This window comes from Pistacia vera, unplaced genomic scaffold (genome assembly GCF_008641045.1).
Source record: "Pistacia vera cultivar Batoury unplaced genomic scaffold, PisVer_v2 Contig374, whole genome shotgun sequence".
Lineage (NCBI taxonomy): Eukaryota > Viridiplantae > Streptophyta > Magnoliopsida > Sapindales > Anacardiaceae > Pistacia > Pistacia vera.
The window spans coordinates 736,766-749,158 of NW_022196195.1; the positions used below are offsets into that span (position 1 = coordinate 736,766).

General features: G+C 37.3%; 1 protein-coding gene across 1 annotated transcript; it reads left to right on the top strand.

The window, feature by feature from the left end:
• The first annotated feature begins 5,456 nt into the window (after window positions 1-5,456).
• On the top strand, window positions 5,457-6,812 carry LOC116140593. Its single transcript, XM_031426207.1, has 4 exons — window positions 5,457-5,675; window positions 5,762-5,993; window positions 6,129-6,367; window positions 6,750-6,812. The coding sequence occupies exons 1-4, from the start codon at window positions 5,457-5,459 to the stop codon at window positions 6,810-6,812; spliced, it is 753 nt and encodes a 250-aa protein (XP_031282067.1).
• The last annotated feature ends 5,581 nt before the right edge of the window (window positions 6,813-12,393 follow it).

Consider the following 12,393-nt stretch of genomic DNA (forward strand, 5'->3'; position numbering starts at 1 on the left):
TAGATCGCACGCATCAAAGTTCTCCGATCGCTTGGCCAGATCGCTGATTGCACGCATCAGAGTTTTCAGATCGTGTGGTCAAATCGCAGATGGCATGGTCAGATCGCAGATCGCATGCATTAGAGTTCTCCGATCGTGTGTCCAGATAGTAGATTGTATGCGTCAGAGTTCTCATATCATGTGGCCAGATCGCTGATTGCACGCATCAGAGTTCTCAGATCGTTGATCGCACGCTCAAATCGTCTTGATCTTCAGCTTCAAATCGCTAATCGCACGCTCAGATCGCTGATCTTTAGTTCTCCGATCGCATGGCCAGATCACTGATCGCACGCTCAGATCGTCTTGATCTTCAGCTTTTGATCGCTGATCGCGTGGCCAGATTATTGATCGCATGCTCAGATCGTTGATCTTTAACTCTCCGATCGCATGGCCATATCGCTAATCGTACGCTCAGATCGTTGATCTAAAGTTCTCAGATCAAGCTTCGCGTTTTTTGATCAAACTCCTTGTGTTCTTATATCAAGATTTGCGTTTTCTGATCGAACTCCTTGAGTTCTCAGATCAAGCTTCGCGCTTTCTGATCAAACTCCTTGTCTTCTCAGATCAAGCTTTGCGCTTTTTGATCGAACTCCTTGTGTTCTCATATCAAGCTTCGCGTTTTCTGATTGAACTCCTTGTGTTCTCAGATCAAGCTTCGCGCTTTCTAATCAAACTCCTAATGTTCTCAAATGAAGCTTCACGTTTTCTGATCAAACTCCTTCTATGCTTTCTGATCGAGCTCTTTATGCTCTCTGATCGAGCCCTCAGATTGAGCTCATAAGCTCGCTCGTTTACTTGAGATCGTGTGCATCAGATCATTCAGATCACATGCCTCAGACTCTCAGGTTGAGCTCCTATCAAATCGCGATCAACTCCTAGCTCTCAGATCGCAATCACCTCCTACTTCTCAAATCGCAATCAACTCTTAGCTCTGACGTTGTGAACAGCTTCAGGTTGTGTTCTCAACTCTCATATTGCGATCAGTTCTCAGTTCTCAGATCGCGACCAGCTGCCAGCATTAGAAAAAACACGTAGAAAACTCAAAATAGCTCCGAAACATGCCGAAATAGTGGATTTTGGCCTCGAAAATGGACCCAATCAAGTTCCCTTGTTGCCACGATGTATAGCTTGGAACAAGCTTTTCGTGGATATTTTACGGGCTCCAAAACTCCTCCCAGATCAAAAGTTATGGTTGTTTTAACTTGGCTTATCCGTTTAAGGCCTCTAAGCCTTGCGTTTGGGCTTCTGATGTTAGCTCCCTCTAGGAATTCATCTATTGGACATTTCATATCAGTTATTAGACCGCGCTCAGCTTCGGATCGCTCCAAGCTCTCAGATCGCAGTCCTAGCTCTCAACACCTGATCTCGCCAAGCATAGTTTGAGCTTTTTAGTTCGAGACTGTAGCCTACAGTGTGACAACCATTCTAATCAAAGACCTTTTTGAAGCATGATTACGTACTCCAAAAACTAAGGGGGTTCTGTTATGCCTAAAATGTCACGCTGATGTCAGCTCAACAAGTGCCTAAAAGACAAATTGTACTTCTTATCAAGCCCATACCGCCTCAAAGATATCTTATACCAACCCTATCTAATTTTAAGAGAAGAACTAATGAGAGCTTTCTATGTGTCAAGACAACTTGCAAAACACTCATTACGTTGACCTCAAAAGTGTATAAATTGGCACTTCTCTTCACGAAAATGGGGGTTGGGCATATGAGAGTTAGACATAGATTTGAGCTTCATTCTTTCTCTCTGTAAAGCAAAGTATTTCTTTATCTTTGTATGTCTTACGGGCAATATCATAGAAATAGTCAGAGAACAATAAAATAACAGTGGATGTAGGATTTACTTTAAGCATCCGAACCATTATAAAAACCTCTCTTGGCAGTCTATTATTTATGTTTTCTGCTACATATAAAATCTCAGCACTATATTCAAATCTCATGGATCCATCACGTGTAATTTCTAAGACTCTCTTAGCACTTTGCACGTGCGAGTCGTTGATGTCCAAAATCAAGCATCAACAGAATTATACAAAATTGTTCAATTTTCCTTAGAATTTAATTCAATTCAAAGAGATAAATTTTGTTTTAAAATGGGTGACATTTAATGACCAAATCACTTTAGCTTACCTCCAATGACATTTAGCTACAAACTCTTTTTAGCATTTAATTCAAATGGATGACTTTTGTTTCAAATCGGCTTAACAACAAACTCTCTCTAGCATTTAATTCTCTGCATACATGTACTTCTAATGATTGACATTTGACTACCAATTCTCTTTAGCATTTATTTAAAGCAGTGGATAACAGTTAGGATAATCCTACACTTATAATCCAATCTCACAACTCTGACATGACAACTCGTAATTGGTTTCTGATGAATTTTCTTGCATGACCAATTATGAGATATCACGTCAAGGTTGTGAGAGAGAGTTTGTGAGATTAGGTATAAGCCAATCTTTATTGTAACAGTTAATTACCATTTATTGGATCAAACAGATCTGCCATCAATCTTGCTGATTTTCTTAGATCAATTCAGATCAAAGGGGTATGTTTGTAGGTTTTCAAACCTACAGGGTTTTATTTGGGGGTGTGTTTGTAGGATTAGAAACTTGTTGGACTATTTTAAAATTTGAGTTACTTGTTGGTGTTATTATTTGCTGTTTGGCTACTGTTGCTGGTGTAGTTATTTGCACTTTTGGAGTATTTGTGTTTATTTGGTGTTATTTGCTGGTGGTGTTGGTTTGATTCACTTGTGTTAATGGGTTCTAATGTGCCTCCTTTTGAAGTTGGTAGACCTATTGATGTTGTCTTTGATGGAACCAATTATGTCAAATGGCATTAGGCCTTGAGAAGTTTCTTGAAAGGTCGCAAATTGTGGCATTATATTTCTTGTGATATCAAAGAATCCGAACAAGGGGAGCACAAAACTAATGAAAATTTTCAAGATCTCCTTGAGGACCGGGGTATCAATAACCATAAGATGATTACTCGGTTCTGTAATACCTTTGTACCAAATCTTTGTCAAGAATTTGGTAACTATGACCTAGCTTAAGATGTTTGGGACTTGTTAGGCAATCATTATGTTACTAGTGGACTGGTTCACCAACATCTTGTTTGGACCGCGCTTGTTAGTATGAAGCAAGAATCTAGACAACCGATTTGTGACTATTATGCTAAAATGTCTGGCTATTGGGATTAGTTGGCTTTGTCTGAACTTGTACTTCCGAATTAGGACGATGCTCAACTTGTACTTACACACAAGACTAAGATGCGCTTGATTTAGTTTCTCATGAATCTCTCTCTTGACTATGAGAATACTCATGCTTATGTACTTGTATATGTTGATGATATCCTTATAAGTGGTTCAAATGGTGCTTATCTTAAACAAATTCAGAAGGATCTTAATGATCAATTTTCTTTAAAAACTCTAGGCTTCTTGAAGTATTTTTTAGCCCTGGAAGCTACAAGAATAGCAGCCGGTATTTATTTGAATTAGACCAAATATGCTTTTGATCTCCTTGTCAAAACCAAAATGACAGAGGCATATGCTTATTCCACACCAACGGTTGTAGGTACTAAATTGTTCTTCACTGATAGTGATCCATTTCAGAATCCTACATTATACAAAAGTATTGTAGGAGCCCTACAATACATAACTCTCACAAGACCTGACATTAGTTTCATTGTGAACAGGTTAAGCCAATTTTTATAAGCTCCAACTGATTTACAATGGCAAGCATGTAAAAGAGTTCTTAGGTACATCAAAGGTACTCTCAGTCATGGTTTACTATTTCAACTAGCAAGTTCTTTACAAGTTGAATGCTATGCTAATGCAGATTGGGGAGGCAACCTAGAAGACAAGAGATCAATTAGTGAATATTGTGTCTATATAGGACCCAACTTAATCCAGTAGAGTTCAAGAAAACAAAAGTTGTTGTGCTTTCTTCCACTAAAGCAGAATATAGAGCATTAGTACATGCAGCTACAAAAATTGCTTGGATGTAGAGTATTTTCTCTGAACTTGGACTTCATTTTGCTGCCACACCTGCCATTTGGTGTGACAATGATAATGAAGGAGCTTTGGCAGCCAATACAATGTTTCATGAAAGAACAAACACATTGAGATTGGTTCTCACTACATCAGAAACAAGTCTTAGCTAAAAGAATTGCAATTCAATATGTGCCTTCCAAGTTATAGATTGCTGATCTCCTACCTAAAGCTTTATCTGTTGCTTAGTTCTCTGAATTAAGAAAGAAATTGAAAGTAATTTCATTTGATATTGTGAATCAGAATCAGGAGTTGAGAAGTTGACATTGGTGTAACTAAACCATTTGAGTAGTTGATGTTAGAGCTGAAATCAGTAACTATAGGAGTTTTATAGTAGTCCTTCGTGATGGTAGTAGCAGTTTTGAAAATCATAGTAGAGAAGTTGTAGCACTAATGTAGCAATAGTTTTGGAGATGTTTTTAAAGATTAATGAAGTGCTATAATAGCAGTTTTTTAAGATTACATTTGAGTAGTTGATGTTAGAGTTGAAATCTGTAGCTAGTTTTGGAGTTTTTTTTTTCAAGATTAATGAAGTGTTGTTATGAAGCTTAGTTTGAGGAGGAATGTTGACCTATTTGGGAAGATTAGTGAAGTGCTATTATGAAGCTTAGTTTAAGGAGGAACGTTGACCTCTCAATATTAAAGGTTTACATGTTTGAGTTTGGAAGATTAATGAAGAGAAATGTTGACCTCTAAATATTAAAGGTCAGGTAGTTTAGTTTGAGAGGGAATGTTGACCATAAGAAGTCAAAGGATGAAAGTGCAAGAAGCTGAAGTTAATAGAGTGAGTGAAGAAAAGAGAAGATGTTGTCATTTCCATAAAGAAATGAAATAGTTGAAGAAGCTGATTGAAAAAAAATTACTGTAGCTTCTAAGAATAAATGTGTAAATGATTCCCGCTTTGTTTTTAATCAATAATCAATAAACAAAATATTAGTAGTTCATCAGTAAACTCTCTCTCTCTCTCTCTCTCACTCTCTCTCTCTCTCTCTCTCTCTCTCTCTCTCTCATATTTTCTCGATTCTTGTTCTCACATTTACAAGAATTATGCGGAAAAATGTTACTTTTGTCTTTTTTTATTATACGTTTCTTAAAGGAGTTTTATTATAAATGGACCCTTATACTTTATTTTTATTGGATACTCAATATCTTAGAACCTTTATTTTTAGAGTAAACAACCTTTTTCCACCCAAGGTTTGGCCCAATAACAGTCTCCCACCCACCAAGTTTCATTGGAGGTGTAGCAAGGAGAAAATAATTCATTTATGCTTTGCTGATGATATCATGCTTCTTTGCCATACTGATGAAATCCTTTAGATTATCCAAGAAGCTTTAACTAAGTTCAGCTCGTGGTCAGGAATACATGCAAATCCCTCTAAAAGTAGCAGTTTTATTTCAAGTGTGCAATCTAATAAAAAAACAAGCCATTTTGAGTGTGCTTAACTTCAATGAAGGAAAACTTCCTATTGCTTATTTGGAAGTTCCTCTTATCACTAGAAAGCATATTTTTGGAGATTGTAAATCTCTTTTGGACAAAATCCTTGCCCGCATTAAATCTTGGAGAAGCCATTTTCTTTCTTATGTAGGTAGACTTATTCTCATCAAATCTGTTCTCACTAGTACCAAGTTTACTGGTCAGCCATTTTTATTCTCCCGTTTAAGGTGCAGATTGAGATTGAAGCCACCCTTCGAGCCATCTTTTGGGATGGAACAGACTTGAAGAAAACAAAGGCAAAGGTGGCTTGGGACGAGGTTTGTGTGTCGAAAGATGAAGAGGGTTTGGGCATTATGCGTATTGGGGATTGGAATAAGGCTGCCATGATGAGGCACCTTTGGAACATCACCCAAATGCAAAGCAACTCAGGGTGGATAGCATGGGTTAAATCTTATCTACTTAGGGGTAAGTCTTTTTGGGAGGTCTCTATTCCTAATAAGTGCTGATGGGCTTGGAGACAAATTCTCAAGCTTAGAAGAAATGTGAGATCCCTCATTAGAACCGAGGTGGGTAATGGTAAATCTACCTTATTATGGTTAGAAAATTGGCATCCTAAAGGTCCTTTGTTGGACACTTATGGTGATAGAATTGTGAATGATTCAAGTTTGAGCCTGCATGCAAAGGTTAAAGAGATAATTGGGAATAGGGGATGGAAATGGCCCTCTGCTAATTCTTGGGAGCTTATGGAAATGAAGGCCTTGGTTAACTTTGTCCCTAATGATAATGAGGATAAAGTAGTTTGGATCCCTAACCCTTTGAAAGCTTTCTCTATATGGGAGGTAATTAGAGCTCGACGCTTTAAGGTTGAGTGGAATCACCTTGTTTGGTTCCCTAAACACTTCCCAAGACATGCAATCATTCTTTGGTTGGCCATTAGAGGGAGACTTCCTACTCAAGACCAATTGGTTAGGTTTGGCTTAGTCAACAATATGTCTTATTGCTTTTGTAATGCAAGAATTGAAAGTTTGGACCACCTATTCTTTGGTTGTTGTTTCACCTTGACCATTTGGAACCGTATCCTTCACATGTGCAATTTAAGGTATTGCACTACTTATTGGCATGATTATATTTCCTATATTTCGCAAAGATGGAAGAAAAACAAGTTGAAGTTTATTCTTGGGAAATTGTCACTTAGTTCTACTATTTATTCCTTGTGGATAGAGAGAAATGAAAGAAGATTCAAAAGGAATTACTGAGATGCCTCAACTATCGAAGATTACGTGAAGTTAGTGGTTTGAGTCCAAGCCATTGATTTGAAAAATATTAAAGATTCGATTGAGAATAGAGAGATGGTTGATAATTGGGGTCTCCCTTATTCAATCTTCAGTTAGTTTGTTGCTTGTTGTCTTGTTTAAGCCGATTGGCTTTGTTGCTTGCTTTCCCTGCATGGAGTTGTTTCCCTGTCTCTAGGTCTGTCCAGTAGCTGGATGTGTTTTCTGTTGTCTTCCTTAGGGAAGGGTGTTTTTCCTGTCTCAAGGTTTGTCCAGTAATGGGATCCTGTATCCTTTTGAGGCGCCTCTCTTTTTTGGTTTATAAAGCTTAATTACCAAAACAAAAAGAAAAAAAAAGTTTCATAATGACATTTTCCCACCCTCTATTATAATTTGTTCGTTCATTTTAACTGCAAAAGGATAGAATGGTAAATTTAGTTTATTTTTATTTTTTCTTTTCTTTTAAATATTAAAATATTTTATAAATAAATAAAAATTTTGAAAATAGAAAACTGGTGCTAGCGGTTGTTAGAACCATTGACAACGACCAGTCTAATGCCACTGTCGGCGCTCTCTTCGCTCCCTCCGACACCGCCTTTGTTGCCTTCGACCAACCCTCACTCTCCCTCCTTCAACTCCACTTCTTCGGTTCTCCCCTCTCTTTCTCACTCTCCACTCCCTTAAAACCCAACCTTGCAACTCGTTTCCCCTGTCTGCAAGTCCCTACGATAATTCTAGCAATGAAGATAGTATAATTTCTTTTTCACTGATTATTAGAATCATCAACTAACTTTGTTTCAATGAGTAAATAGATTAAACTATCTCTATTTACCATCACAATCAGCTTCTTGTTTGAATAATTACAGCAATTACTCTTAAATTTTGCCGTTGTTTCTCCATTGATGATGTCCAAATCATTGGACTTGCATTAGAATTTTATAAAACTTTCTTCTTACTTTGTTGAGTGTCTCACTAGAAGCAACTAGACCCAATTACTAAAGCTAAAGCAAAAGAGGTCAAATGAATGGTGGTTGACGATGATTCCTCTTTCCGTCTCTCTATTAAAAAAGAGAAAAGAAAGTCGTAGTCGACGATAAAAGAAGAAGAGAGAGGCAAGAGAAGAAAGGAAGAAAAGAAAGAGGGAAGAGAGGAAAAAGAGAAGTAGAAGAGGGTAAAATGACATAGTTACCCTCTAATTTTTTTTAATTACCATTACGTCCTTGTGTAGTTAAAATTAACGAACAAATTGTAAAAGAGGGTGGGAAAATGTCATTATGAAACTTGGCGGGTGGGAAAGTGTCATTAGGCCAAACCTTGGGTTGGAAAAAATCGTTTACTCTTATTTTTATCTTTAAGGACACACAAGCACTTATAGTTGTATAAAAAAAGGTGGCTTAAATAGTGTTCTAACGAGAGAATATTACATTCACAATTGTTTTTCTCACATAGCTCATAAATGCCATGTTGATTTTCACCAAATTCATACGTCCTTGTTTGGGTGAATTTTTTACTTCTTTAGTGGTAATTATTTAAAACTCGGCCTAGCCCAGGCGGTTGAACCGGTTGGACCGGGACCTAGTCGGTGAGTCGGGCTGAGAGAACCTAAAACCGGACAATCATTTCACCCATAATCACCCATGGTTGGACCAAGGTACTGTAGCAACCCTCCAATCCAATCGGCTTTTCCCAAAAACTGGGTCAAACGTAAAAAAGGTGGCTTAAATAGTGTTTTGACGAGAGAATATTACATTCACAATTGTTTTTCTCACATAGCTCATAAATGCCGTGTTGATTTTCACCAAATTCATACATCCTTGTTTGGGTGAATTTTTTACTTCTTTAGTGGTAATTATTTAAAACTCAGCCTAGCCCGGGCGGTTGAACCGGTTGGACCGGGACCTAGCCGGTGAGTCAGGTTGAGAGAAACTAAAAACCGAAAAATCATTTCACTCATAATCACCCTTAGTTGGACCAAGGTACTGTAGTAACCCTCCAGTCCAATCGGTTTTTTCCAAAAACTGGGTCAAACATAACCCCCCCCCTCCCCCCCCCCCCCCCCCTTTTTTTTTTACTTCCTAAACCTGATTTTCCCCCAAAATCTCCATTCTTCATATTCAAATCTTGGATTCTTCATTTCTTCTTTGAAAATCTGCACTTTTACTTTTCTTCATCTTCTTCTTCAATCTTCATAACTTCATTTTGTCACTCTTCCACCGGTTTTCCCCCAAAATCTTCATTATTCATCTTCAAATCTTCAATTCTTTATTTCTTCTTTGAACATCTGCACCTCTTGCTTTTCTTCATCTTCATAACTTCAAATCACTTTTGCTATTCTTCAATTTTGATGTGCAATCCATTTGGAAATATAAAAAAAAATTGAAGAAAATCAAATGCAAAACTGAATCTGCATTCTTGTGGGTCTCAATGATTTTGGAGACGTGGTAGGGTCTCAACTTGGGAATCAAGAATCAAGTGAGTGAGTTCTGGGTTTTTTGCCATTGAAGATCGGATAAAATTTTGCAGATTTTAGTAACCAAGTGCAGGGATTTATCTTTGGTTGAATAAAATTTGGATTTTGATACAAAGAAGAGAAGCAAACATAATATGTTCAGGTGAAACGAAGATGGGTTTTTTAGAAAGGGCTTAACATTTCTTATAGTGATGTTGTTACAAGAGATATAGAGGTTTAAGAAGGGAAGTGAGTTGACTTGGTGAGTTGGTGAGCATGGTAATTGGTGAACTGTAGTTATGCAGAAGTAGAGGTAGGAGAAGTAGTGAAAGGGTATTGGGCTAACTATTAGGGCTGTACAAAAAAATCCGATATCCGATCCTAATCCGCTCCGCTCCACTCCGAAAAATTCGGATCGGATACAGATCAGAATTTAGCAAAATCGGAATATTCTGATCGGATACCGGATCGGGATTATTAAAAAATCGGATATTCGTATCCGATCCGGATTTTGCTAAACTAAGTCGTTTTGAGTTTTAAAAATTAAATTCACCCTAACACTAACAGTCTTAACTCTAACCAAAAATAGACTATACTGACTACTGAGTATACTCCAACGAAAAATAGTCTCACTCTCTGTCTCTCTCGCTCGAACACAAACACGCAGTCACGCACAGTCGCATAGCCTCTCACAGAGTCACAGTTTCACTCTCTCAAACCAGATCTCGTCTGTCATCTCAATCTCTCACTGTCTCTCTCGCTCAAAGCCTCAAACACGCACAGCCTTTCACTCTCTCAGACCAGATCTCATCTCAATCTCACTCTGTCTCTCTCGCTCAACTCTCTAACTCTCTCGGTCTCTCTCGCTCGAACACGCACAGACAGACACACAGTCAGTCAGCCACTCACTCGATGTCTCACTCTCTCTCGCTCGAACACTCTCAGATCTCAGTCTCTCTGATGATTGAAGCCCCAAATCGATTGTTGTCACATCCTAGTGCGACTATCGCCACACCGTAATAGCCTGGTGCGATTTCGTGGTGCTTATTTCTTTATTATTGTTGGTGATGGTTTGTTAATGGTACAATTTGATGGGTGTTTTTGTTTTGATGTTGATTTGAGTTTGATGTTAATGGCATCGTAATATGGTGCCTTCTCTCTTTGTCACGGTTACAAACCTTCTATTGTTCATTAGTATTGAATTATTGATTTGTGTTTTGAACCCATTACAAGGTTGATGGAGGCTGGGTTTGATTCAAACTGTGCCGATTGGGTTTGGTTTTATGTGTGATTCCAAAGATTGTTGGTGGCTGGATTTGATTCAAACTTAGTGACTGGTTTGATTTTGTTTGTTTGATTTGTGTTTCTAACGGCTGCTGTGGTTAATTTGGGTGAAGATAATTTAGTTAAGTTTACTATTAATTTACCTAATGGGACTAGTGTGTACCAAAAGGCTGTCAGTACTGAAGGATTAGTTTCGTCTAAGCATGCAGAAGAGATTTTATGGGAGACGATGACTGGAATATGTGGGAGTGGTGTTCAGAGATGTGTAGGGATAGTTGCTGATAAGTATAAGGCTAAGGCATTGAGGAATTTAGAGATTCAGAATCAGTGGATGGTTAATCTCTCATGCCAGCTTCAGGTGTTTGTTAGTTTGATTAAAGATCTTCGGTCTAATTTCCTCTTATTTGTTACTGTAACAGAAGATGCCCAGAGGGTGAATGGCACTACCAAAGTTGGTGGGGCAGAGGATGCAGAGGTGGGTTATACTCGTTTCAAAGCAATAATTATTGTTGTTATTTTTCAATGTTTGACATAATATTTTTCCTTTTGTGCAATGATGAATTGGAGCACCTTGATCTTGCTACGTGGGGTGGCAAGGGACAAGACTTGACGGTCAATCTAGCATTTACTTAAAAAGTCCCCTTGTTTTTCGCTTGCTGTCTTTTTTATGTAAATGCCACAGGAGCATTTCTGCTTTTTGGGTTTCCTCTGTGCTGCAGTGCTGCTTATGTTTGTAGTTCATTGAAACTGCTTGCATCTTAGATTATTGTTATTGTTCACTTTGATGTTGTTCCTATGAAATGTGACACATTCTAACTGCTTATGTTTGTAGTTCATTGAACGCCCAATGAAGGATTGAATTATTTGATTTTAATAAGAAAATCTTAAAATTCGGATAAAGTGCGGATATTCGATTATCCGATCCGAATAATCGGATATCTGTAAAATCGGATATCCACATAATTTAGATCGGATTCGGATCAATATATAGCCTGATCCAAAAATTCGGATCGGATAAGGAAAAACCCTATTCGGATTGGATATCCGGATTGGAATAGCCCTACTAATTATGCTTAAAATTTTCCTAACATTTATCCTAATACATTTATTTTGAAAGTCGAAAATAATAAATCTAAATGTTATAATATTTTATTTTTATTTTTTAGTTTAAAGATCGGAATAAATTTTTTAAATAGTAAAATTTTATTTATTATCATTACCATTTTAACATATATAATATTATTATTGCACAAGTTAAGAGGAAAAAAAATTAAAACTTTTTTCTTTTTAATTTTTGGTTTTAAATATTGAGTTGAAATTTGGTGATTTAAAGTTATTTTATTTATTAAAATAAGATATGAAATATGAAGTTAAAAGGGGTGTGTTTTTTGGATTTCAAACCTGTAGAGATTAATTTGTAATTTCTGTTTGCTATTGTTGAATATGTTGATGTCACCAATTTGATAGTTGAACCGCTCAACTCGGGACCCAATCCCTTGACCGAGTCAAGACCCAAGTTGGGTTTTAAAACCTTGGTAATTAATGCCACCGAATTGGAAGCAAAATTTTAGCTTTATGTCTCCTAGCATGTCAAAATTCTCAAGCTTATTTGGTGGCTTCACAATTTCACATGCCGAATTTTGCACCAAAAATATTACTCCCTCTGTTTCGAAATAAAAGTCGTTTTAACCTTATAAATTTTTTTCAAAATAAATGTCGTTTGGCCAAATGTAACTCTCTCTCTCTTTCTCGAAGTATGCCCATGTCTCCTCTCTCTCTTTCCCTCACCCCTCATCTCCTCTCTCTCTTTCTCTTTCTTCTTTGAGCAGCAAAGAGAAAACAATTTTACATTAAAAAATTA

Bases quoted from the DNA above. Each gene is read 5' to 3' on its own strand.
- LOC116140593 (XM_031426207.1), top strand. From the start codon at position 5,457: ATGCAAATCCCTCTAAAAGTAGCAGTTTTATTTCAAGTGTGCAATCTA. The intron at 5,676-5,761 runs GTAGGTAGACTT...TTTAAGGTGCAG, and splicing joins GAAGCCATTTTCTTTCTTAT to ATTGAGATTGAAGCCACCCT. The intron at 6,368-6,749 runs GTAATTAGAGCT...CCTTGTGGATAG, and splicing joins AAGCTTTCTCTATATGGGAG to AGAGAAATGAAAGAAGATTC.